This window comes from Lathamus discolor, chromosome 1, assembly GCF_037157495.1.
Source record: "Lathamus discolor isolate bLatDis1 chromosome 1, bLatDis1.hap1, whole genome shotgun sequence".
In the NCBI taxonomy this organism is placed as follows: domain Eukaryota; kingdom Metazoa; phylum Chordata; class Aves; order Psittaciformes; family Psittacidae; genus Lathamus; species Lathamus discolor.
This window is the reverse complement of record NC_088884.1, coordinates 108,758,840-108,786,212: the sequence shown is the minus strand read 5'-3', so window position 1 is coordinate 108,786,212 and position 27,373 is coordinate 108,758,840. Positions and strand designations below refer to the sequence as shown.

The following is a 27,373-nucleotide window of genomic DNA, read 5'->3' as shown; positions in this document are numbered from 1 at the left end:
AGGGCATGGGGAACAAGATGGACACACCCGGAGTATCTGACACCACTAGCTGTTTGGATGAGAGAGTGACAGAGATGAACATGTTGACTCTCTCTTCCAGTACAAGAACTCGGGGCCATCAAACGAAACTAACAGGAGTCAGTTGCAAAACAATCCAATAAGGGTGCTTCTTCAACCTGGTGACTAGCAGACCTGTGGAATGCCTTCCCAAAGGATGTCATAAATGCAAGAAGCTCAGTGTACACATCCTCAGAAGAGAAATCCATTCAGTGTTACATAAAATGCAAATGGATAAACAAACACCACTTCAGAAAATAACCAGAGCTGAGAAGCAGGGAGAGCAAGCATCACACAATGTTTGCCCAGCAACTGCTGTGCTAACAGCACAACTATTTAATGAGAAATGATGAAACTCGTATCAAGACTGCAACTCTACAGTGAAGAGGACAAAACATTAAAAAAAAAAAAATAAATTTCCTTAACCATTTAACAGAAACAAACTAAAATACCTTTTTTGTTTAAAGTTCACACTATATTATAAACAAGACCAAAAATACCATTTTACTTCTGCTACCCAAGAAAGTGAATGTGTCTACAGGCCATATAACACACAGAATCTACATTTTCCATACAGTATGGGGATTGTGCAACTACCATTTTACTTTCTTGTAAGAAAACAGAACCTGTTATTTTATTAAAGGCTGGGTTACTTGATGACAGCAGAAACTCTGGTACGTCTGACAAGACAAAGAGCCACCCACCCTGCTTAACATTTACTCAGCATATACTTTATAATGGTAGAGTCTATGCCCTAAGCAATTCAGTATATAAAAATAATGCAATGCAGAATGCAGCTGGAAACACCAGAACTTGTTCTTACAAACTGATGTTAAACAGGTTTGCATACAGTGCAAGGCACATTACATTTCACATCCAAAACATGACATTATTTTGAAGCATCAAACACTATTAATCACAAGTGTGACAACAGAATCAGCACCCTATTGTTTTCTGTCCACAACATTAGAAATAAGCTGAGTACCTTTGTCACAGTACTCTACTGCAAGCAGCAACTGCTCTAGAAGATTCAAAAACTTCTGTATGTACAAAGCTGAAAGCAAGCAGTAGAACATGAAGGTTGAAGAGAAAAAAAAAAATATTAACAGACCTGTCCATCGCGTCCAATCTTTACTGGCTTATGTTCATTCCAAGGATTGGTCAGGTGAGCAGACTTAGTGAACGGCAATTCACGCCTAAATATGTAAGTGGCATCATTTATAATGTTGCCTCCATTTTTCATTAAAAAAAAATTAAAATCGAATACAGCAGGACATTACATGCTAACAATCCTGTTGTCCTTTGCACTGTCAGGTCTCAGAATGAATATATTAGTATGTATGAAGTATTACTAACTGAAGATTTCACTTTGACTTATGCCAGTATTACCTAGTCCACACTATGACAGGCTATCTTACTGAAGAAATGTTTGTCTTTGTACAATCTTATCATCTGAATACACTGACCAGTCTCAACGTGAGGTTGTAGCTCATGGTACCCACTGGAATAAATCCCTGAGCCTCTGACCTAACTATGAAGCCGAACCGCTTTGTTCTGGAGGTGGGAGTCAGTTACTTCCAGAGGATCTTTCCAACCTAGGTTTTTCTCTAATTTTAAGTTTCACTGTCCCTGTATTTATTCTTTCTGGCAGTTCAAAGTGCTTGTACAACCATGCAATATATTCCACAGGACTGATACAGCTCTTTTTCTAAAGAGCTAAAATCTTTCCTTAAGACATACTCAGTTAAGTCAGTGAATTTACTGCTCACCATTACGCAAAAAATATCTGTGCTACTGTCGTTATTTTAGAGCAGCAGCATTTTCTTTGTTCAGCCAGATGCCAAGATGCCAGATGAAGAAAGATCTGTCCTTACAGGATTTTTCTCCCCTTTTATCCACAGCTGTCTATTCAAGTGAGCAGTTTTTACTCCAAGACTACAGAATACAGTTTTCTGGTTTCAGTGCAAGAGATCAGTGAAGGAACACAATCAAGTATTTAAAATCTTTAATTTATTGCCTACATTAAAAATAAATTTCTATTGTGTATGTCAGGTGAAGACCTGAGTTCCAAGCTCAGTAACATGGAGGATTTGGGGAGACTGGAGATCTCTGGCTGAGTTGAGTTTTCAAAAGGATGCTGTCATCACCAGTCTTACACACAAAAGGTACTATAATGCCTTGTTATTAAACAGCAATGTAAATCAACAATTATTTACCTGCAAATCCAGTCAATTTTAAAGACACCTCCCAACATTTTTGCATTCATTCCTGCGGGCAGCACCCAGTGTATAGGTGATCCTCCATGATGGGACTCTGAAGAGAGTCTTGCAAATCCTAAAGGATTTCACATGAATTGTAACAAAAACACAACATAAAAGCTGCTGCACATAAAACTTAATTTCACTTACCTTTGTAATAGTTCACTTTCCCTTACCTTGGAATTTGCCACTCTCTCTTACGGAAAATATCAAAATAACACTCCTTGCTGATCTAAATGCAGCATTGAGCTTCTTTTCATTCACTGGAAGTGTCGACCATACTCCCTAAAACAAAGCAATACCCATCCCACCACCAAAATGTAAGAGTTCATCTCAAGGGATTTAGCTAAATATATAGAAGTATATAGTGCAGATGAGGGAAACAAGACCAAACTCATGTTCTGGAATTGAAGAGAATGGAAAGAGAAAGGTAATGCTAAATTCAGTTTATTTCAGAAAATATTTTTAACCTGCCCTGTGATGGAACTTTTAAAACACTGGCTTTTTTTTATTTTTTTTTTTTTTTAACACTGCAGATGCATTTAGACCATCTATAAGGTTTCATTTGTAATTATAATGATGGACTGATATATGGAAACCTTTGGTTTTACTATTTTTAATACATGTTTTAAGTAACTTTGGGAGGTCATCTGTTATATCACATGCATGAATGATGAAAAACCAGCAGCATATATACCGAATGGTGGGCAGGCAGCGTTCAGTAACCTTAGCATTACAGATTTCTGGAGGACAGCTTGCAGACTTTAAAACTCTTTTAGCGAAAGGGTAGAAACATGAAAGACACCAGACCAACAGTTTAAATTGGAAAGACAACTCAAAACAGTTTGTTCAGCCTCCCGCATACCTCCCACCTTTTCCCTTTCACCAGCCATTGTGCAGCCATGCACAATAACCCAAATTTGTTTTAAGCTACCAGCTGAGCTACGCTATAGAACACCAGTTTGATGCATTACTTCTCATCAAGATCAGTTCCCCAGTATATTCTCTGTGCAAACTCAAAGGAGAACTGTATGCTGGTTTAGTATGTTTAAACTTCAGCATCATAATATAATCTAGGACCCAGCATAGAAAATGTTCCACCCCTTCCTTTTTTACTGAAGGTATGTTCTCATGTCCTACTCTACGCCCAGGTTAGTGCTTGCCTGACTCTGAGAATTCATTAGAGGTACCTAAGAACTACTTGTTCTTTTTTCAACAGTTTTCAATCAGATTTATATTGCTTTTAGCTACTTGTGAAGTCCTACTGTGAATTAGAACAACTTATGACATTGTCACCACAAAAGCCAATTTTGTGAAAGTGCAGTGGCAAAGCACTGACGTCTACACGCTTGAGACACAAAAGCATCCACTCCAAGAACATCAGGAACATGGATATCGCTGCAGACCTAAGTGTGAATGAGACCCAGGAAGGATATACTCCTTGAAAGAGCTAAATCAAAACACCCATCATAATGGTGTTAACTGCACAGATCAAACCCAAAGCTGGGGCTGGCGGAGGAATGGGGGGAGCCAAATCAGACAAGCATTTTAGACTGATTTAACTGTTTTAATGCTATTCTATTTTAGAAAAATCTTCATTAATAGAAACACCTACTCTGTGTATATTGTGTAACTGCAAATCAGCTCTTTTCTTTTCTAAGCTGTTCCAAGTAACACATGCAAATACAAAACCAGCAGAGTGGCTTAGTGCCATTCCTCAGCGGAAGTCCAGTTCACTGGAATCCCTTCCACAGAACTCGCTTACATCAGCACTGCCAGGCATACATTTCTACAATAAGGATTCAGAACCTTGAATAAACTGAAAAAACCCTATTTTTACAGCATCAGATTAAAGCCAAAGCGATGTTCTGAACCTCCCCACAGTACAGTGATAGGAACACAGGTGCTGATGAAAGGGAGAAAATACCATCAGAGCACACTCTCAATGGAGGGTAACTAAGGAGGTTATGAAACAGATCCTGAGGCCGCTTTTTTACCTTACTCTTACCAAGATAAACGACTAGAAGCATTTCTAGATTGCAGTGGAAGCAGAATAGCTACCCTTGAAGAATCAAAGGACAGCAGCTTTCATCCTGGCCTCTACCAAGATGAAGAAGAGAATGTATCTATATATATGCTCTCCTATAGTAACATGCATGTGTTTGAAAATAGGGAAAGTGATCAATTTGAAGAAAATTCAACATACCTTTGCTTTAGCAAGTGACACGTTTTCATGGTTATTACTCTTGATAAGAAAGAATCTTGCATCTTGGAGAATGTATTTAAGTTTACTTGTTTGGTCTGAAAAAACAAAACGTCACATAAGCTGAACTGTAAATATCTACGGTTGTCAAAAAATATCACTTTGCATGTAAATAGCTGTTTGTTTCTTTCAAAATACACTGTATCCCACCCAGTTACTACCTGCATATTATCACGGTTCACCACCCAACTTGAAACTTGAAGTCTAAGCTCTAGAGCACAAGATGCCAGGGGAAAACAAATCAAAACTAAAACTTAAATATTGAGGTAATTAAAAAATAAAATAAAATCAGCATGATTCAGTGATGCTCCGATATACAGGCCTTAATTTCCTTGCTTAAGAATGTTTGGTCAAATAGTGGGTAATATTCGTATCACCATGAGTTGTCTAATAGAGAATGCCGAAATGTTCCTTTTTTAAGATGCAAGCGCTTTGTTTTTTGCTTTGCCATTTTGCAAGGAGCAAAGTGACTCAACTTTTTGCATACTGCTTTCAACATATGCAAAAGTAGCTCAAGATTCACTTGTTATGCTTAGAATGATTATGCGCTCAAACCGATTTATATCGGAACATTACTACTTACAGGTAATTTAATGAACAGAGACAATGGCTTGCTACGTGGCATGCATTAAAAATTCAAATTTAAATGATACCTTTTTGGACAGCACGAACGGAAGATGATAATTTCTCATGCTTCTTTTCTGAACCTGTGTTTAGCCAAAGTACATTTGTTCAGATTGAGCCTTAATAGAGATAAGATACAATTTCTACAGCCTTGTCACATACAATTTTCATTCATGACAAATTATGCTTTCTGGCGCGCACCCACACACACAAAAAATACTATTCAATGTGCACGAGTGTTTTGTTTTAGGTTTGTTTTTTGATTTGGTTTTGAGTTGTTTGGTTTGGGTTTGTTTTTTTAAAATAGTCTTTGAACAGTTTCCTACTCAGAAAACTAGTCACTGAATCATCATCTTCCAAGTTTAAAAAAAAAGTGAAAATTCCACTTAAGCAACAGAATAGCATTAAAGTAACAAGAAAGCCTACTTCCCCCCAAAGGTATCCACACACAACATGCCAGAATTCAATACCAAATTATACAAAGCTACATAGCTCATATAACTCTATAGCCAGTTACATTTATTTTAGATTATACATTAAGATTCGATGCAAGTCAGGATGACAAGCAATAAAAGGAAAGAATACCTGCATATGATTCAGATGCAGAACTTCCACTTCTGTCAAAAACAATTGGAGAGATACCTCTAGCTCTCTTCCTCTCCTTCTTTTTCTCATCTAAAAAAACCCATAACAAATAAAGGCAGTATTTTAAACATCAAGTGGCAGGCAAAATTGAGATTATAAGTACTGAGACAGGAAAATAACATCGGTAATAGTGATATTGGTATTTGACTTACACGTGAAATTGTGGTTGCTGCCCCAAAAGTATTACGCACAAAAGAAGCTAATCCTGGTTTCTTAAGTTCTTCATTCATTAAAGGAAAAGAAACTCTAAAAACCTACTAATTCTGTGCAAAGTTTAGAGGCAGAATTCATCTCCTAGGTGTTTTAAGTAAGGCTAGCTTAGGTCTTCAGCCAAATTTGCAACACAGAGCACAAACTGTGCTGCACCAGTGAAATGAGCTCATTTGCTCAGAGCTCAACAAAAAGGCAAGAGGTATGAAAACAAAACACTGTGGCACACAGGCAATTACTTCTACTCCTAAAAGTGTTACGTTATACTACGGAGTTTTTTTAGAACAGTTACTACAGCTTCACTCATCTTCATATTATACATTTCTGGTCTCTACTTCCAAACAGCAGAGCTGAGCTAAAAAAGCCATTATGTTAAGCAGGATGACGACCTGTGGAGACTTCAGACAAGGAAGATACACAAGAGGAATCTTAACAAGATTGCCAGCTGTTTTCTTAAAACAACAGCAACAAGACCAAAACTGAAACAGCCAAACACAACATTATATACACCATTAACACTTCACATGTGTAAGTTAGGACCAGTTGTAATATACAACTGCAAAGCACTTGTTTCTAGTTTCTGCTTAAAACATTTCTAAGTTTGCCCTAGTAGCTAAGCATTTCAATTTAGGTTTAGACTTCTTATGCTGAAGGCAGCTACTATTTAAGATTAAACTACCTTTCCTTTGGGAGATGGTGCTTTTAGTACACCGGTCTACCTGGTCACTCATCTAGATGAATACAGAACAGGTCAACACCAACTTGAAAAGAATCTTATGGGAACCTAAGCCATTAGATACCTAAGAAAATACGAATTCTGACATTTAAAGAACTGAACAGCAAGGCCAAAGCAGTCAATAACACTGTGAATCCTCAGCATGGTAATCCTGATACTCACAAGTTTTGGTGTAAGTAAGTATCATTTCCAGAATGGTTTTTTTCCTTGCCTACAGTATTTCATAATTAGTATCTTACTGACTTGTGCTACCTAAGACTTACTTTTGCCACAGTCAGGAAGTAGTTATTTTTAAAAGCAGCTAAACTTTCAATGGCAAGGTTATTTCAGATTCACATGCTAGATTTTACTTACCTGATGCATCTGAACCAGACCCAGATCTAACTGACCCATCTGTGAAAGAGGCTGATTCAGAATCTGAATCACTGGCTTCACTTCGTGTGTCATAGTCATTTCCTTCCTTCTGATCTCTCTCATCCTGTTCATACTCTTCTTCATCCTCCTCCCCATCTTCCTCCACCTCTTCATCCTCCTCCCCTTCATCGTCTTCCTCTTCTTCCATTCCCTCCTCCTCATTCTCTGTGTTGCCTTGTTCAGAGGAACCACTACTGCCAGTCTCATGATCCGAACAATACTCCTCAGAGTTCACCTCTTCTTTAGAAGAATGGCTGGATCTGCTTGGTCTTCTATCCACATCATGCCTGATTCTCTGATGTTTAAAGAAAAAGTGAATCAGCAGTCATATAACACTGTCAGGATGCGCACACAGTCCTAAGAGAATGCGCCTTATAAAAGTCTCATATAATTGCTCTATTTATAAGGCAGCAAGAATATTTAATACCTCTGAACCATCTGGTGTAGAAGACTTTGCCCTTCTGTCAATATCCCTCTTCCTCAAGCAAGTTTTTTCTGGTTGTCCTTTATACAGTTCCCTAGAACTGCTTGACATGCGTGTCTTTCGATCACCATCTGGACGCTTGTTTCTGTCAGACCTCTGATACTCCTCATTCTTGTATTCTGATATTGGTTTTCCTTTCGTACTCACTATTCTCTTGTTATTGCTAACTGATGAACTAGGAGGCTTTGGCATCATCTGCCTTGATGAATGCACAGAAGGCTTTTGTCTCTTGTTTTCAGCATTTTCCATCCTGTCAGTTTTTCTTTTTGATCCTTTAACAGAAAGATATAAGTTCAATGTTATTCAGTATATCAAACAAAAAACTGTGCAGAGGCTCCTACTTTTCTACTTCAGGTAATTCCTCTTTGAAGTCATGGGTAGCATCTTCCAGTTGTAGGCTTTGCAGTAACACTCAAAACTGCTTGTTAGGAACAGCTCATGTTCTAAAACACACATTTTACTCTAAAAGATAAATCCTTTAAGCTGTGGTAGGCGACTTCTAAATTTTATATATGGGAATACTGAATTAAATGCTTATGCGATTGACCTAAAGCCAAAACAAAAACTGAGCTGGAACCAGGCTCTGAGAACCCCTTGGCTCTATTTCCATTTCACTTCACTGAACCAAAAAAGACAATAATTTACTAAGAGCAAATGAATTCACAACAAGCCAGACTCAGTAGTTGCTTTTGAGACAAAAGGAAACCTAGTTAACTGTTTGCCCAGAAGGTCAGGTGAAAAAGCAGACGTACATGAAAAAAAAATTCTAGAACTCTTTCATTCTTTGAATCAGGTTGTAAGAGCTGCTACTTCAAAGACTTTAGCCATAATAAGACAGATTCTTTTTACCATTTACATTTCTGCACAATATCCACTACCTACCCTTTTTCTCACTTTTATCTTGCTCACTGTCGGGGTTATACAACTCATCATCTTGGTCTGGAGCATCAGTCAAAATGTCATCCAGAACATTGAGTTCACCGTCTGGAAAAAAAAAAAAAAAAGGAAAAGAAAAAAAGAAAAAAGTTAAAAATACCCTATAAAAAGTCTGGGTATTTATACTACAGTAGAACTAGTATTTACAAACCCAAACATTTCCTTTAGGGTTTCAGATCTACCACAAGGCAAAAATTAATGTCTCCTTGATTTACTTCCTGATTTACTTCCACAATTTTAGTTAAAAGAATCAAGCAAAGCCAAGAAAAGAATTAAAATACGTCACAGGATGCATTTAGGACTCTGAAGAAGGTCCAATTTGGCTTCTCATGTCACACAAGCTTTTCAGGAGAGCTGACCTACAAATGAAAGCTTAAAAAAGCCTGTACGAAATCTGTGAAAAAGGAGACTGCGAGAGAGTCTGAGCGCCAAAAGCAAAGAGGAAGCTCTCCTCAAAGTCTTTAAGAACTTGTACCTTAAATTGTCTCCCTTCCTGCCCCACTATTTTTGTTGTCTTTGCTACATTAGGAAGGTGATTTTTGTGGTTCACCTCCAAGTAGAAAAAACACAACAGGGCAAGTTAACAAGAAGAACATACAACTAGTTTACCTTGACCAAAAGGGAAAAAGTTTAAGGCGGCAAGCAGGAGTAGTTGGAAGCAGTAAATCACCACGCTTGGTCACACAGCTTGTAATATTTATCACTGTTTCCAACTGTTTCACTTTGCCTGAAGTCAAAGAGGATGTAAGGCAATTCTGGCAGAAGAAGGATTCGCCATCTTTTAAGACAGCAGATCTGTATTTCAAGCACTTTAAAAAATAAGACTGAGGTAAGCCTAAGCATGCAAAGGGAAAAATAAAAAAAAAGTATTAATTTTGGAAGCTTATATTTCTTCTCCTGAACTCTGGAATTCTTAGTTCCACTTTATATTACTATGATTGATTCTATTTACTGTGTTCAGGGAACAGAAAGCAGAGAAAACTCCAAGGATTCAGCTAGTTCACAACATCTGCAGGAGACATACTGTATAATATTATAAAGCAGCAGGTAAGGACTCCTGTATTGTAAGGCAGCAAACAAAGTCCTCCAGAGTTTGGCAGTTTGTTTATCTCAAAATCTTTAGCTGCATCACAAAAGATGCAATCCACACCACAGAAAAAGCGTTGTAATTGTACCTGTACTACATACTACTGAACATCAAGTCAGCATGTCTGCTAGCCGTCTTGCTGGCATCTCTCCACATTTTCTATGGTAGTGGAATGCGGAAGTGGTCCCTGAACTGCACAAGCAGAAGCTGATGCAAAGGGACTGGTGCAGAGAGGTGCATCTGGCCTTTCCCTGGCAGTTTACAGTTAAAGGGTATTTAAGCGTCACATGAAGCTGCATTGTAACTCTCTTGGAAACAGTCCTTTACATTTGTAGATACCTAAATATTCACAGCAAGTACTCTTGCTGTTACTGAGAAATATATAACAGTGAGATTCATGGCTGTGCAACTGCTAAACATGGGCTGTGATTTCCTGGCTTTCATTCTGCTTCCCTGCAGAAGACTGGGCAAGTTCAGAGCACACAATATTTTTACTGGATGCTAATGAAAAAGAGGGGCACTAGGATTAGAATATTAAACATACCACCAATCTCATATTGCACATATTGAACCTTAGCTTTGTTTCCCTTTTGGCAAGGCAACTACATTTGACCTAACTACTGCAGTAGCATTCAGAGGTGCTAAAAGACTCACATTATCAGCTGGTTCAGTAATAAATGAGAAAGAAAATTTAATAGAATATGCAAATCTGACATGACATATACTCTCTAATAAATCCTTCCCAGGTTAGGTGGGCCTGATTTATAGTTGGAACCCTAAACAAGTACGTATAAGATGGAAGCAGGATGAGTTCTGCCTCCAAATCCCTTCTGTAGAAATATTCATCCAATTTATTTAAAAATAAGCTTCCAGATTTATTTAGCAGGCTGGTGCTGCAAAAAGGACAATCTGAACACACAATTCCCGTCCCTCACTTGCATCAAGTATACTGCTCAACTGACTTCCACAAGATGATTCCAGTCACTGAACTGCCCCTGTTAGCATTCAACCTGATAAGCTGAATTATCTCATACAGACGAGAGAAGCATCAGGAAATGCAAAAGAAAATAAACAAAAAAAATTGTTAGAGGACAGATTTCTTACAGTTAATCACTGCTCAAGGGGGAAGGTCTAAATGACTCCTTTCCATTAAGGAGACTTGCAGCTGGGGTCTCCTACAACTCATCTTTTCTTGACTTGGGTGTGTTGGATCCTTCCATGAACAAATTTAACTCATCCAAAACAACATTAAAGTAACTTGGGGATGCCACTTTTCCTCTGCTGGCCATGCACATTAGATCTAGTTAAGGAAGGATCCAAGCAAAAATGTAATCTGGCAAACAGAACAGATAAGACTAAAGATTTCAGACTAAATGGGTATGCGAAATTTATTTCCACTTTCTTATGCAATGGTATAGCATTTCTCTTCCAAAAAGGAGCACAAAAATAATGATGCATTTACAGCCAAAATAAATACAGCTACAAAGAAATCTGTATTAACACTGTTATTCAATCCCTTCATAGGCCATAAGATTAAAAACAAGTTAAAATACAAAACACAAACATTTCCTGACTGCTACTCATGACTTGACTACTCTCAGTGATTTAAAACAAGAAAACCCCAAAACAAACCAACAAAAAAACCCTCCAAAAAATAAAAAGTTCAAGTCCATCTGGATAAATGACTCTATGAGGAGAAATTTAGAGGCGACAACTGCAAGTATTTTAATTTCACTGCTCCTCCATGGTGGCAGCTCACATCTGTTTCAACACAACCTGACCGTATCCTACCCCACCAGTCTCACAGTAACACTGTCAATAATCATGCACGACAATTTTACTTAGCAATTCTAACAAAATCTAATGGGAATTTTCCATGTGATCTAGTTTCACAGTAAGTATTAGAGGCAGCAAACCCTCACTACTCTGACAGAGCCATTTCTGTGAACAGCTATTCTGCAAAAACTTTACATGAAATATGTTCCATAGAAAAGCCAAGCAAATCATACCACAGTGGTCCTTTACCTTTTTTGTAGCACTGATATTATCTGCACTAACCACCAAAGAGCAACCTTCTACATGTAAACTTTGGGTTTAGCTCTTAAATGGACTATTTTGTGAGAACTGACTCATACAATCTCACAGACACCATGGGGATCACTTCAGCTCCCGTACACAGTGACAGGCAGCTATAAGAGCTGCAAGCATACATTACCCTGGAAACGTTTGATTTCTTTAATTCAAATTTATTCATCCACAGTGCTCAGAATGCATAACTGATTGCAAAAAGCCAAACAAGTATCACGCAAAAACATATATATTCCAACGCCAGCTTCTGCTTGTTCAAGTAACTACATCCCCCAGCAGAAATCTAGCAAAAAATGCTGCCAGGGATCTAAGCAAATACTTCCTACAAGAAAATAATCAGCCGCAACTTGCTGCCATTAACGCTGAGCTTACGACCCACGGACTTACTCCTGTGCCCGTTTCTTAAGTCACCTTGTCCTAGGCCCACTGCAGCTGGGGCACCACATTACAGCATGATGATCCATCCTACCACCTCCGGCCCCACAGCGCGAAACAGGAACCGCTTCCCCACACGCCACGTATAAACAACACAAGAATCCTCCTCGAAGAAGCCTCCCGGCCCCGCTACCTTTCCATTCTCCTCACGGAAATCTCCCAGACTAAAGGCCGAGTAACCGACCAGGCCCCAAGGAACGAGGAACGGCTGAAGGAAGAGGATGCCGCTGCCCCCAGCCCATTCCCCCTCCCCAGCACCTAGTCACAGCCCACACCCCTAGTACCGACTACCTTTTTCCTCCCGGCTATCAGCCGCCATCCCGCCGCCGCGACGCCGTCGAGCGCCTAAGATGGAGGCTCCCTCTTCCTGCACGTAACGACTCCCTCTTCCCAGAATGCACTGCCTTGTTTACGCTCGGCACGTCACCGGGGCGGAACGGGCGGGGCGTGCGCCGCGGAGGGCGGGACGAGGGCCCGCGGAGAAAGCGTGTCTCTTTGGGCGGCCGCGCTGTGGCAGGGGCTGAGGAGCTGTGTGGTGTTTGCGCTTCCCGGCGCTGGGAGAAGGGCTGTAGGGAATGGAGGGGTTCCTGCCTTCTCTAAGCGAAGGGAGTCCGCTCCTTCAGCGTCCCTGCGCTGTTCTTACAGCCCTGTGAGGTGCTACAGCTCTTGCTGTGGTTCTTCAGTGGGGCAAAGCAGCCATGGCCTTCCTCAGTGTTGTGTGTTTCTGTTCCTTGCATTTCCTCTTGTCTGTTTCTTGATTTTGTTTTGTTTGTGGTGTTTTGTTTTTTTTTTTCTCATTCAAAGTGGTTTTTTGTAGTGTTGTTTTTTTTTTTTTCCCTGCTCCTGGTGATGTTCAGTTTGGTTTGTAATGTGCCTCTTCAAATACGAAACAAGAGCCGTTTATCAATGTATAGATCCTTTTAAAGGTATTTGGGGTTCACTCATGCTTCTTCCCTACCACAGCCTAGGTGAAAACTTGCCACCTTACGTTGGTTACCTTTTTGGGCAGCTTGTGAAGAAACCTGTCCCGTTGAATGGTCTCCAATAGTTTATAAGGCCAATTTGTAATTACCCATTAAGAGCTTGTTTTGTCTGTGGTATGTTAAATATTATTAGCTGGCATGCTACTGTTATAAAATCTCTACATGCCTTTTTTTCTCTTTAACTGGAGTAGTTGCATAGCAAGTGGATTAATGCTGTAGACGAAATGGTGACTTCTGTTTTAAGGCTGCAGATACTGAGTAGCCTGATGGGTAAAGCCAGTCAACTTAATGCTTTAATTCCTTTCTCCAGAGCAATGCAGGTCCAGCATGCCTCACTGTCCTGGGTTCAGCAGTAGCAGTCATTTTTCTCCTTAGTAGCTAGTGCAGTGCTGTGTTTTGATCTTTTGGCCTGGGAACAGTGCTGATAACACCGATGTTTTCAGTTGCTGCTCGAATGTTTGGTCTGGCCAAGGACTTTCTGAGCCTCATGCTCTGCCAGGGAGGAGGGGAGGCTGGGAGGGAGCAGAGACAGGACACCTGACCCAAACTAGCCAAAGAGGTATTCCATACCACAGCACATCATGCCCAGGATGTAATGGAGAGTGACCCGGAAGGGTTGGGACTGCAGGGTTGGAGGAGGTATCAGTCAGTGCTTGGCTGGGGGGAGCGGGGTGAGTTATTGGTCGGCTGGTGTTGAGGTGTTGTATTCTTTCCTCTTGTTATTTCCTTTAGCACTATTATCATTGGTGGTAGCAGCAGTGGTTTGTGTTATACCTTAGTTACTGGGCTGTTCTTATCTCAACCCGTGGGAGTTGCATTCTTTTTTATTCTCCTCTCAGTTCCTCCAGAAGCAGGGGGAGGGCAAGAAGGGGGGGAGTGAGTGAACGAGGTTTGTGGTTGGGTTTAAACCACGACACACACTCATGGTATTAATTGTGTTTGCCTGCGTTCACAGCGTGGTTAGGTTAATGAAATGAGCTACTGGTTGGCACAGTAGCTGTTGGTTATGTTGGGGAGGCACTTTTCCCTTCAACTAATGAAGGCTGCAGTGCAGAAGGCACTCTATAGCATTGATTGGTATTGTCCATCTCACTTCAAAATGGTGAAAGCAAAGCCTGTAAAGAGGATAAAAGTATCTCCTGAAGAATGGAGAGAGGTGATTGCACAGAAGTGATGGAAGTTGGAATTACGTGATAAGGCAAAATGATGAGGTGACTGTGAAGTTTACAGAAATAAAGATACTTGTTCTTCAACTTTGGATTGGCTTCTCGATCTGATTCAATGTTACTATTACTTGACAGAGTGTCACAGCTTATGGATCATTTGCTCATCCCATGTGTCTGTTCCTCCTTTGGATTTTTATTTTGCAGGACTTGACTGTATTATGCACTTAATATGCACTTAATCTCTTTGTTTTGTAGTGAAAAACAACCAATTCCTGTGTGTCTGTGTTCCCAAACCACCAATTCGGTAAGGCACTTCTGGAGTGACCTTTCTGCGACTGGCATGGACACAACAAGTTTCTGTAGTATGCATTATTTATAAGCAGTGCCCACATTTTTAGATTTTACTCGGAATTACCCTGTGGACTTACTGGGTGTTTTGTTTCTGATCTAAACCCAATTAATTGTGTATCTGCGTGTAATCCACTAGATGGTGGTGTTAACGTGAGTTAAATGGAAGGGCCCTTAAACAGAGCTGCAGTTTATTTTAGTTTCTGTACTTTTATTGGATCTGCAAGTGCACCAAGACAGCTTTCGAGAAGGCTGTGCTTTAAAGCCAAGTGTGACTCTTCTGGTGGGCCTCATGCCTTTCATGTGGCCTTTCAGAGTTAAGATACTGGTAGCATAGGTCCAGCAGCTTTATGGTAGTGTGAGGAGCTGGGGTGTCTGTCTGCCAGTGAGGGTAGCTGCTGCTGTTTTTCTTAAGGGTGTAGTGACTTTAGATACACTAATCAATCTTCAGTGGTCCCTTACAACCTTAACTGTGCTTCTGTTCTGTTATTGATGGGGCCTTCTTCAAGAATTATAGGATAAGAGAAACTCGTTAGTGCAGCAAAGCAGCTGGTACCTGTGTCTTCTCATATAACTTGCAATGTAACAAATCTCAGCTGAGGAGGGGGGAAGGAGGGAGATGCTGAACTTGGTAGTGGGTTTTCTTTTAGTTCTTGCTGTGCCAGAGATTTGATAGATACACTATTATTTTAAGGGACAGATAATTTCTCTGTCCAAACCTGTTTTAAAGGGAATATTTAAGAATTAATTTGGTGTCTGCAGAATGCCTATCAGAATCAGATTACAACAGCTGCTTGGAAGTTCTCCCTGTAAAATGGTCTTTATAACATCATGGCGTTAGCTTGTTTGTCTGCGTGTTATGTGCAAGTGACTGCTGATGGGCATTCTCTGGAGACTGCATTTTAGAGATGGGCCACTATTGAGGAATGACTAGGATGACTGAGAATTATAGCGTCCTATGTTAGAGACAAGATTTGGGGCTGCTTTTATGTCCAGGCCTTCTGCTGTTTATCAAGGAACTGAGTGAGGATGGTTGCTGACAGCTCAGGAGGTATATATTTTGATGATTATTTCTTCGTAGGCCTGTTGCAGCCTGTGTAACTTGGAACTGTGGAGAAGTAAAATGAAGTGGGGATACCACTTCTGTAAAGTGGGTTAGCTTATTTAAGTTAGATTAAAATCAGCAAAATACACTGATTCAGAATTTGTCTTCCAGATTGGAGGATAAGACTTGTTACTACTTCTGCCCTTCTCAAAAGGCAGTCTTAGTATAATGCAAGTCAGCAGGGAGCCATTCCTGCAGCTGTATCCTGCCGTGTAAGTCCTCGCATCTGTACATCTGGATGGTGTTACCTCATGTTGTGGTTTAAGCCCAGCTGTAGCTCAGAACCACGCAGCCCTCACTCACTTCCCCCCTTCATCCCCCTGCTCCCGGAGGGATGGGGAGGAGAATCAAAAGAATGTAACTCCCACGGGTTGAGATAAGAACAGCCCAGTAACTAAGGTACAACACAAACCACTGCTGCTGCCACCAGTGATAATAATGATAAGGGAAATAACAAGGGGAGAGAATACAACTGCTCACTACCCACAGACCGATACCCCACCTGACCGAGCAGTGATCTAGCCCTTCCGGGTAACTGCCCACAGTTTATATAGTGGGTATGACGTGCTGTGGTGTGGAATACCCCTTTGGCTAGTTTGGGTCAGGTGTACTGTCTGTGCTTCCTGCTGGCTTCCCCTCCTCCCTGGCAGAGCATGAGACTCACAAAGTCCTTGGTCAGAGTAAACATTACTGAGCAGCAACTGAAAACATCGGTGTTATGAGTGCTGTTCCCAGGCCAAAGTCAAAAACGCAGCACTGCATCAGCTACTAAGAAGGAGAAAAATGACTGCTACTGCTGAACCCAGGACACCTCATAATTCCCATAAAGTCTGATACCTTTCCAAATGTCGTCTGCTGACAAATGTGCGACAGGAATGTGTAGGTTATAATGGAAATTTCTTCTGCCTCGCCTTAACCTCTTTACGCATAAAAGCCTTTCTAAAGTTACCCTGTGATGCCCAGAAGTATTTTGGCCATGTCAGCCTATGGAAGAAGCTTCTGGTTTAAAAAAAAAAATAATTGTGATTTCTTTTTAAATGAAAGCTTCAGAGAGTGCTGGCAAACACTTGTTGGCATAGGTACCCATAAAGTATTATTTGGATTTGATTTAATTTCTAATGTGCATTTTAAGTAGCTGCAGGAGGTGCTAGTGCAGAAGTCTTAACTTCTGTGTGCCCTGTCTTCTTGGCCTTGGTGCATTGGCAGTGGTGTGCTTCCTGTTTACTAGGTAATTACTGTATTCTGGACTGAGTGTGTGTCAAGGCCAGGGAGTTTATTAGCTCATGGGGTTAGTGCTGTGTAAACAGGAAACTCCCTATAGGTATTACTCAAAAATATATTTTTAATTAGTAAGGTAATAAGATGGAGTAGGGGGGAGGGAGGGAAAAGGGAAACTTTAGTTCTTAGAAGCCAACAAGTTTTTCGCTTGTCTCCCAAAAGATAAGAGTTTGGCTGCTTTTTCCCCATCGCTGTTCCTGTTTGTGTGTGTTGCCTGTTTTCTTTCCCTACGGCTTCTTTCTCGTCTCCTTTTTCCCCTTGGGAATGTGATTCTCATGCTGATATTGTTAAAGGTGATATGTGTTTGCACTGGGTTTCAAGGAGGTTGAGATTTTTCTGAAAAATAAAACCTGAGAAATGCTTTTGAAAGTTTTTATTGTAAGACAGGCTGACCCTGGAGAGTTGAATGGTCGCTTCAGTGACAAGCAAGTTAGGACAAAGTGGAGTTTGGGTGGTCTCATTGATGCTGATTTTGAAGAGAGACCTGAAGAGTCTGCATTTCATAATTGCTGCTGCAGTTTTCCCTTGTTTGAGCACTTCCACTTTAAACATGAGACTGTATTTCCAAAACCTGCCTTTTCAGATCCTCTAAAGGAGGGTGAGATCATATAGCTGAGGCTGTGCATTTCTGCTGCAGGATGTGGTGACCCTCTCTTCTCTCTCCTCTGTCCTACACTTTCAGTTATGCTGACCACAGTTCTCATGGCTGTCACTGAGCCGATTTAAATTGCTAATCTGAAAGAAAACAGATTAATTTTTCTTTGTTGAATAACTTTCCAGAAGGTAAATTGAAAGGGCTTTTCAAGAGGCAGGATGAATGCGGAGGGAAGGCTATTGTCCCCTTTGGCATCACTGAGTAGTATCTAGATGCCCTCAGTCCAGCTGCAACTCTGTGTGGCTTTGGGGGTGTTCTAGGTCAGTCACCTACTGAATCAGGAGGTGGCAGCATCTTGCATTTGGAGCCTATTTTGATCCCAGACCAGTGTGAACTATTTTATCTTCTTTGCTGTGGGTAAGTGGTCTATAAGTGGTTATGGCTGGAGGAGAGGAAATAAAGGATCCACTATAGATCACTGGCATGCAAGTGCTGCTTGAACTAGCTAGATCTTGTGTGGAGATGGTAGGATTTATTCTAGGTGATGTTTTAAGTGGTAATTTTTTGCTGCTTGCTGTGTCTGTTTTTTTGTGAAACAAGAGGGGCTGTACAGTTGCAGTTAAGGTCATCCTGGAGATGTATTTCTCAGATCTGTTTTTGACACTTGCATTTGCTTGTCTTGAGTTCAGATGGGTTTTTACAGAACTATGATTGCTCTTGCCTGAACGTTACGGAAACCATGAGGTTCTAAACAAATACTTGAAGATAAGTATGGTCTTAAACTCCTTGCTGAATTGTATTACAGTTAGCTTTTTATTGCTGTGAGCCCTATGCTAGGAGCTGAGGTTATATGCTATGCTGCACTGAAAGGATGAGGAATATATTTGGTATTCTCTATTCATTCCCCTGTGTCTGTTGTAATTTATAGTTGCTGAAAAGTACAGCTCTCTTCTTAATTGTCATCTCACTGGAAGTGTATGAACAATTACTGTGTGGTACAAACTGTCTAGCCCAATTAGACAGGGGTTTAAAGAACAGGCTTGACAAGACTAGGTGTCTACATGGTACTGTGATAGACCCTATCATTAGCTAGATAGCCCTACCTTAACTTATCCTGAAATAGATGAATAGCACCTTGATGCAAACCAAGGAATATTTTTGGTCCCCAAAAATTGTGCAGTGCTCTGTGCACAGTAAGTATTCACACCCATTGCCAGCAGCGTAGTTTAAGGCTGTACATGATGGACAGATCGCTTTCAACAACATAATGGAGAGAACTTGTCAAGTTTTCCTGTCTCATGTCAGTGTTTTTTCTTTTTTCTTCATTCCGTCCTGTCTGTGGAAGAAATGCAGAGTGTTCAGTACTTTCAAACAACAGTTGCAAGAAACACAGCACTATGTGCTGTTTGGATAGCAGACTGTAAAGGTCACCTTTTGCAGCTCTCACTGCTGGAGCCAAGTACCGCAAGGCCTTCAGCATGCTGACACTTGTGAACATTTCCTGCTTAGTTTCTGGCTACAGAGAGCTGTTCACTGTTGGAGGTCTGATTAAAGAATGAGTATAATCATTGAGGTACTGTTGCTGGGAAGTCATCTTTACAGAGAGAAGGAAGCTTGTGTCTGGTAATTCCTTGGAAGCCTAACTGAATCAAAACCCAGTTTCCCATCTGTCTATAGTGGAGTTTCTGGTGTCTAACAAGGAGTGAGCATAAATGCCATTTTCTCAATAGGGGTAGTAGCCTCTTTCCTTACCCTACTCCTCCCCTCCTTCAAATTCTTAAAATTTCAGAGCCTGCTGAGTTTGTTGACAGACACTGTCTGCATTATTTGTCTTTCTTAAAGATAAATCAGGTTCCAAAAAGTGGCTGCTCAGAGGCTTGGACAATTAGAAACAGTGTCTGAGGGGAATTGAAGGGCAGGAAGCAGCTAAGAAAAAATCCATCTCATAATTGTATGAATGTTAGTTTAGTAAGCGTATCTGATTTGGGGTAGAGGTTAAGTATGTATCCAAATCTTGACCCCAAAACCACAAACCCCAGAAGAATGGGACCAAATGTTATGTTGTTCATAATAAAGGACAGTATGCAAATAAACATTAGCAATTGCTTAAGAACTTACTGTCTCATTCTCCATATAAATGTGTGGATGATGGTCAAGTTGAGACATACATGCATCTTCTACTGCAGCAGGAAATTCCTTTGCTCCCCATATTGTTCTCTGTTCATCTGCAGTCTTTATGGTCAGACTCTTGGTTGTGAATAAATGTCTTGCTTCGTGTTACAAAGTCTGTGCTGATTTAAGAAGTGGGTTGCTATATTTGATTGTGGATGGCTGCAGTGTGCATCACTGTTGGTAGATAAACTGGTAATAACCATTTCAGTCTGTGGTGGCTTTTGCCTCTGTGAGGGACGTGGGTTTTCCTGTGCTTTGTTGTCGTGAAGGCCAGGCTGCCCTGTTCTTAACCTTTCTTTCCATTCCAACACCAAAGATGCTGTTAAGGCTGTGACTCTGTGTGGTGTCATTACAATGCAGGTTTTGGCTTGTCTCTTGCTTTTGTACTCTCCTTGTCTTCCAGGTGAATCACTGCTGTTATCTGGTATCACACCCTATTTTTAAATCACAATGCTTTTCTGTTTCTAGGGCTGCTGGGTACCCATTCATAGGATTGGAGTTTAAAGTATCTAATTCTGTGTCCTGTTTCAATTACTTAAAGGTTTTTTTCTGTGTGAGTTTATGGGATGGTTATCTGTGTTGCCCTCATTGGATGCTTAAAATAGCAAAGCCATGAAGTTTCACAGGTGAGTAGTAGAGATATAATAGAAGCTGGGGCTGAAAGGATATTGGTGGGTCTTCTGATTCCTCCTCCACAAACAGGCATGATTAAGTACAGTTTAAGTGATCCTGATTATTTACAGAAGTTACAGAATATCTGTAAATGAAGCTTGGAAGAACAGTTTGGACAATTATTAAGTGCTTGGATACCATGAGGGTGCATATTCTTTTACCTTTGAGTTTTGGAAGTAGGATTCATACTTCAGTGTTTTGCCTCACCATAGGTGTCAAAGGAATCAAATTAAATTACCAGGAAGTACCGTGTCTAGAGTAGACAAGTGGGAAGAGGTGGAATGGTGAAAAGAAAACACTTCAGAACAGGTAGCCCAGAGAAGCTGTGGCTGCCCCATCCCTGTCAGTGTTTAAGGCCAGGTTGGATGGGGTTTGAGAAACCTGGTCTAGTGGAAGGTGTTTCTGCCTGTGGCGGTGGCGGGGGGGGGGGGGGGGGAGTGGTGGGGTGGGGTGGAAGCTGATATGATTTTTAAGGTCCCTTTCAACCCAAGCCATTCTGTGATTCTAGAAATATCTCTTATTTGACATGGCACTTCTTGGCCTGTGCATCTGTTCCTCTAGAATCATTCAAACTAAATTTATTTTAAATTATAGCATGAAGAGCTTCTGTACATTTGGAGCCTTTAAGTTTCACCCAGTTATGCATATGCCTCCCCCAACTCCATCATTGTAAAGCAGAATACAATGTGGATGACCCCCTCTCCTTTTACATTGTTTGTGGTATGATGCTATGGCTAGGTGATGTATGTCAGCTAACTCCTAATGACTGAATCCTGCTGCTGGAAGCCATGGTGCCAGCTATGTGCCAAGGCTTCCTGTGGGTCTTGATAAGCCTTGCTGAAAAGCAGTGATTTTCAGGGAGAAAGCACATGTGTCAGAGGTAGCTGGAGAGGCCTTAGGCAACTTCTGTGCCTTTGTAGGGTTTGTCCCAAAAAGGAGTTACTGTGGGAGCTGGTAACGAAATGGAATAGATTTGAGATGCAGGCAATGGTGATTCACTCCAGAAAAGCTTAAGAATTTGACTTGGCCTCTCTTATGTTCTCTGGGAGCATCTACTCATCAAACTTCTTGATACCGCTCTGTGTTGATGCATATGAAACATTGCTTATACTTTTCTTCTCAACCTTGGTTCTTTATCTGTTGGTTGTTTGACTAATCTGCTTCTGCAGTTCATTGCAGCTGTACTCCTAACTGTCATTTGTTTTGTCTGCTTTCAGCTCTTCCTCTGCACCTGGCTTTCTCTGCAAGGCACTGACAAGTTTTGCTGCAAAGCATGGCAGCTAAGTACATCTTGCCTTCTCTGACCCAAGTGTAGAAATTCTTGCATGCTGAGATTTTTTTTTCAGCCACAGCTTGCTGGGCAATTATTCAGATGAGTCATAATATATAGATCTAATTTAATCTGCAAGGTGTTTCTGAGTTTGTCAGCACCGCTGGGTCACAAGCTTCACTTGTCTGCTCATTTGATGTGAATTTTAATGTTTCATTTCTATTACACTTTTGCAGGTCTTGGATTACTCAGGAGTGGACTGTGAGACCCAAATGAGCATATTTGTGGGGTATGGTGCTTTGAGTTTTGGCTCTTTAAGTATCTTGCATTTTCCTGAAAACTGTTAACATGAGCCTGAAGATCTTCTGTTCCACATCCCCGAAAAGTGAAAGCAGATGCAGAAATATGCAGTGTCACTGCAGTGGCTTTTTCTGCTTTATCCTTGTCTTGGTCATTTAGAAATTATTCAGCTAGTTGGCTTCTGATGTAATGGAAAAACTACATGATCTTTGTTTTTTCTCTGCTCTTGAAATTGTTATACAATGAATTTTCAGTTCCCCTGTAATTTTTCTTTGCAGTGCCATAAATCATACTAAACTTTCTTTAATCTGACCTGCATGGCTCCCAGTTCCTTGGTTTGTCAGGGGTAACTGTCTTGTGTGACTCTGAGAGGAGCTGGCCAGGGCCAGCAACTAATCACCCATCTGCTGATGGGTCAGGCCCACCCAGTGGGATGCGTGAGATAATCAGGAGAACAAAAGAAAAACTTGTGGGTCAAGATCAAGGCAGTTTAAAAGAAAGATGGGGTTTGGGGTGGGTGAGTTGGGGTGAAACTGACTGGGCTACACGCAATGCAAAGGCGGTACCTAGCCACCTGCCACAAGCAGTGGGATGCCCAGGCAGTCTCTGAGCAATGGCTACTTTGGAAAATATTGCCCCTGGTGTTTTTTGCTAAGTATGATGTTATGTGGTACGGAATATCCCTCTGATCAGTTTGGGTCAGCTGTCCTCACTGTTATCCCTCCCTATCTTTTGCCTACCTTTAGACTACTTGCTGGCAGGGAGGGGAAGGGTAGAGTGAGAAACAGAGAAGGCTTTGTTGCTGTGCAGGCACTGTCAACACTGTTTTGGTCACAAATCTAAAGCACAGCACCGTATGGGCTGCTGTGAAGAAAACTAACTATGACCCAACCAGACCAAATGTAATGTTCTGTGACAGTAATCTGTGCAAGGAGATGAACTGCTTTAATTGCCTCCTATTTCATTTTATAGCCTACTAACTGCTACTTTAGAAGTTCTTTTTATTATCTCTATTTGTCATGTAGCAACATGTTCTTTCTCAGAGTCTTGAAATATCAATTATGTATATATGATAAGTTAATTAACATAATTGTGGCTTTCTTGGGTTTTATAGTTGTTTCAGGTGTGGATATATTAGAACTTGACAATTCAAAGAAGAGCAAAACTAACTTTGCTTTGGGAACAAAATTTTTTTCTCAAGGTCATTGTGACAGTGCTAGATTACTTAAATTTTAAGGCTTCTATATTTTTTCTTAAAAACAAACCAAACCAAACCAAATTCTGTTTTTCAAGCTATTCTATAGGGCAAAAGCATTAAAAATATCCAGTATCTGAGCTACTCACTTCAACATAATTCCACTTGCAATGCCTATAATTTTGAGATGTGGTCACAGAATATTTTGCGCAACTTAAGTAACTATCTCCTAGTCTTAGGTGTGACAGGAGGCTGTGACACTGAGGAAGCCAGGAAGCTTCAGACCTGAACCTTCAGAAAGCTGGATGACAGCTGTCCCTCCTTGGAGTAGGCATCCCTAGTTTTTGGAGTCCCCTTGGTTCTCAGCTGCCCTTTTTCTGTGGGAAAGTGTGTGGGCCCTGTTTTTTGGCTCAGCCTTCTTACAGTGTTTATGGGATTGCTTTTGAGAGGTACTAGTTTTGGTTCCTGTGTTACCAAGCAGATCACATCACATCCATGTAATTTAATTTGAGCAGTGAATTAAAAGTATTTTACATGGATGGAGTTGGACTGTGTACACAAATATGGGTAGTATCAAGGTGTCATGGTTTAAGGCCAGCCAGCAGCCCAGAACCATGAAGCTGCTCACTCACTTCCCGCCCCCCCCCCCCCGCTTCCTCCCCCCACTCCTGGAGGGATGGGGAGGAGAATCAAAAGAATGTAACTCCCACGGGCTGAGATAAGAGCAGTCCAGGAACTACGGTATAACACAAATCACTACTGCTACCACCAATGATAAGGGAAATAACAAGGGGAGAGAATACAACTGTTCACTACCCACAGACCGATACCCAGCCCGACCTGAGCAGTGATCTAGCCCTTCCGGGTAACTGCCCCCAGTATATATAGTGGGCATGACGTGCTGTGGTATGGAATACCTCTTTGGTTAGTTTGGGTCAGGTGTCCTGTGTCTGCTTCCTCCCAGCTTCACCTCCTCCTTGGCAGAGCATGAGACTCACAAAGTCCTTGGTCAGAGTAAACATTACTGAGCAGCAACTAAAACCATTGGTGTTATCAGCACTGTTCCGAGGCCGAAAGTCAAAACCACAGCACTGCACCAGCTACTAAGAAGGAGAAAAATGACTGCTACTGCTGAACCCAGGACACAAGGCAACCTAGATTATGCGAAATTTGTTTTTTCCAAATGAAAGAGGGCAACAGTTAGAAGGTCGTGAATCCTGATGCTTAGGATATAATCTTTCCTTGATTGTTAAGTGGCGAAAGGGATGTTAAAGCCCTGGGACCCTGCTGCTGATAGGTGAATGCTGTAGAGCTGGCCAGACTTCTGGTGACAGAAAGAACAACTTCCTTGGGGAAGGGATTGTACAGGGTTTGCTGGAATCCAGAAACCCACTAGAGTGACCAGAATCAAACCTGCAAAAGGAGAAATCTCTTAGGAGAGACCTGTCTATAAATCTGTTTTATTTCTGTTGTGTTTTGCCTAGGCACTTTGTTTTTCCTGCTTAAAAAGTTAATTTAGGTTCTAGTAAAACTTTTCTTTTTGAGTTGAAAAGTCCCTTGAATTTCTGCAGAGCTTGCCACTCGAGATGTCTGGAGAGATGCAGCAAGGGAAAACTCCTCCCCCAGGTGAGACCTGTCACAGATGGCAGCAGGCAGCATGCAGGCAGGCTGTTTGGCAGCCCCAGCTAACCTGACATGCATGGATGCTGGCTTCTGGAGAATCTGCTGGCAAGGACTGGTGCATTGTGATTGCTTGCCCTTCTGCTATTGTACAGGAGAGTAGGACTTGTCTGTCTTTTGAATTAGAAGCTAGGCACTCCTGGTGGAATAACAGACTAGGGGGTTTTGCCTAGTTCTTGGATCGGAGGCTTTAGCTGGTTAGCGATATCTCTGTGCCTGTCCTTACTCCTGCTGCCTGTCCAGATTGCTAGCACTGCTCACAGAGTCAAGGTCAGCATTTTTGCTGCTTTCCCAAGCCACCTGCTGTGTGCAGTGAGACTGGAAGTTGGGTTTGTATGGATCTTTATCCCGCTGGTTTTTGGTCAGTGGTGGTCATTGATCACCTTGCTCATGAGAGTTCCTTAGTGTCTAGAAGACATGAGTTTAAACTCCATCCTTTCTTTCGGTAGGGGTGTACATGTCATCTGTGGTGGCATAGAACTATTTAGGGTAAACACAGAGAAATTGTGACTGCAAAAGACACTTTCCCATAAGAAACCAGGATGTGATATTTTTTGATTTCCATACCAAACAGGATGGATATGATACCAGTCTGGTACAGATCCAAAACCAGATCTGCCATTTCACTTGTAGTTCAAAAGAAAAAATGGAAATACTAGAAGTGGATACAGTCCAATGATCAGGTCATAATGGGAGTAATGCCATGGGAGTTACTGTAAGGATATGCCTCTTGCTTATTCATTCTCTTTTCCTCTACAGCTTTGTAATGCAGCTATCTAAGTGCAAGTTGGGTGGACCAGAAATGCTGTAAACCTGATGCAGGTTTAACTAATGTGGTAGGTTGTCTCTCACTAGCCAATGCCAGTTGTGCAGGAGGTTGTCCTTGGGAGATCCTTGCTTTTATGACCCGTCTGATTGCTTTGCAACATGTGAAGTGACTACTTCTGCAGTATTGCCACAGCTTGAGACAAATTTCCTCCAGTTACAAGCAGGAGTGATGTCAGCCCCGAACTGCCCTGTTATTTAAAGCCAACTGCTTTATATTTTTGATAAATATTATAAAGCTGTTTGGCACATTCATATCCTGCAGCAAAGTAGTAATTGTATAGTGCATAAAAAACACCACTATAAACTCATTACTTCTAATTTCACTAAATGCCTGTACCATTTGCATTGTCTGATAATTTTTCAAGTGCTGGAACTTAAACCTCATATTGTAGATGGTTGTCATGTCTCTTGCTGGTATGTGGAGACAAAACAGTGTTGAGTGTTTCAGGTAAAGCACTTTACAATTTCATGTTGTTAATACCTATATTCAGCCGCTTAGTTTTCAGTTTGGGTAAGATTTATTTCCATGTCTGCTCTTAATACCAGTGATATGGTTGAGATAAACCCAGTCTAAACAGCTCAGGGTGATTCTGTCACACTGCAGCTAAGTAATCACCCTCTAAAAAGATTAAAGGATATAAAAGAGCAGGCAAGTAGGCAACCTGTTTTCCCTTTTGCCACCCAGCTAGTGTTACAGTGAGAATTCATATTGTCTCTGTTCATTCTGAAACATGAGTGATAAAAATGAGAATGATAGTAATAATCCTTTGGTCATTACTAGGTCTTTAGAGTGATTTCAGGAATGAGATTTTTAGGCCATGTATGTAGCTGAAAGTGTTCCCATGCTGACCTTGTTCTAAGGCTGACATACAGGTGATAATCCCAGTGCTGTCCTGGACAGGGCAAGTCTGTGGCTGTGTGTACTGCAGTAGATTGAAGCAGCCTCTTCCATTACCTGGGAAGAGGCTGGATGCTGTACAGTCTTGTCTGGATCAGTGCAGTTTCTGACTTAATGGAGTTAGTGTGATATCCCCCAGCCCCTCTCCAGTGCGGTATCTCTTCCTGTGTGTCATGCTATCATAAGGAGAAAAATCTTCCTTTTTCCTTGAAAAAGGGTGAGGCTCATTCTGACTATAGGCATTTAGAAATGTTGGCAGAGATATCAGAAAATACAGGCTGATTTAAAACTACCACGCTGCATGTTTCCCTGCTCTTTTGGAGGCATGGTTGCTTGCTACCTTACTAGGTGTCTGCTGAGGTTTTCAGGCCTGTGGTTTTTCACCCCATTCTCTCTTGAGGTTTAGCCAAGACCTGACAAATTTTGATGCCTGTCACACTCCTGCCAGTGTGTTTATTGCCATGTGCTAATAGTCTCTGGTTTGCCAGCTACCTCATATAGGTGGAAGTAGCATCTTGAGAAACAGCTCAAGTTTTAATATAGTAACTCTCCCTCCTAGCTGCCCTCCCTCCTAGCTGCCCTTGCAAGTCTCAGTTTTCAGGAGGGGAACATTCCGTTCTCGCATTCTTCCTGCTCCCCTTTGAAG

At 41.2% G+C, this 27,373-nt stretch overlaps 1 protein-coding gene across 4 annotated transcripts in view; it reads right to left on the bottom strand.

Annotated features, from left to right (window-relative positions):
- Positions 1 to 12,639, bottom strand: part of YTHDC1 (YTH N6-methyladenosine RNA binding protein C1) — a 32,777-nt gene extending 20,138 nt beyond the window's left edge. For 2 of the 4 annotated variants that reach the window (XM_065689847.1, XM_065689853.1), the window contains exons 1-10: positions 12,529 to 12,639; positions 8,574 to 8,675; positions 7,635 to 7,963; positions 7,148 to 7,502; positions 5,788 to 5,877; positions 5,232 to 5,285; positions 4,522 to 4,616; positions 2,492 to 2,600; positions 2,274 to 2,391; positions 1,169 to 1,253 (exon numbers count right to left, since the gene is read on the bottom strand). In XM_065689847.1, coding sequence (XP_065545919.1) covers positions 1,169 to 1,253; positions 2,274 to 2,391; positions 2,492 to 2,600; positions 4,522 to 4,616; positions 5,232 to 5,285; positions 5,788 to 5,877; positions 7,148 to 7,502; positions 7,635 to 7,963; positions 8,574 to 8,675; positions 12,529 to 12,556 — 1,365 coding nt within the window. In that variant the 5' untranslated portion in view covers positions 12,557 to 12,639. The remainder of the gene's footprint in view (positions 1 to 1,168; positions 1,254 to 2,273; positions 2,392 to 2,491; positions 2,601 to 4,521; positions 4,617 to 5,231; positions 5,286 to 5,787; positions 5,878 to 7,147; positions 7,503 to 7,634; positions 7,964 to 8,573; positions 8,676 to 12,528) is intronic. The other 2 variants (XM_065689861.1, XM_065689868.1) reach the window with 1 other exon arrangement.
- Between the last annotated feature and the right edge of the window lie 14,734 nt (positions 12,640 to 27,373).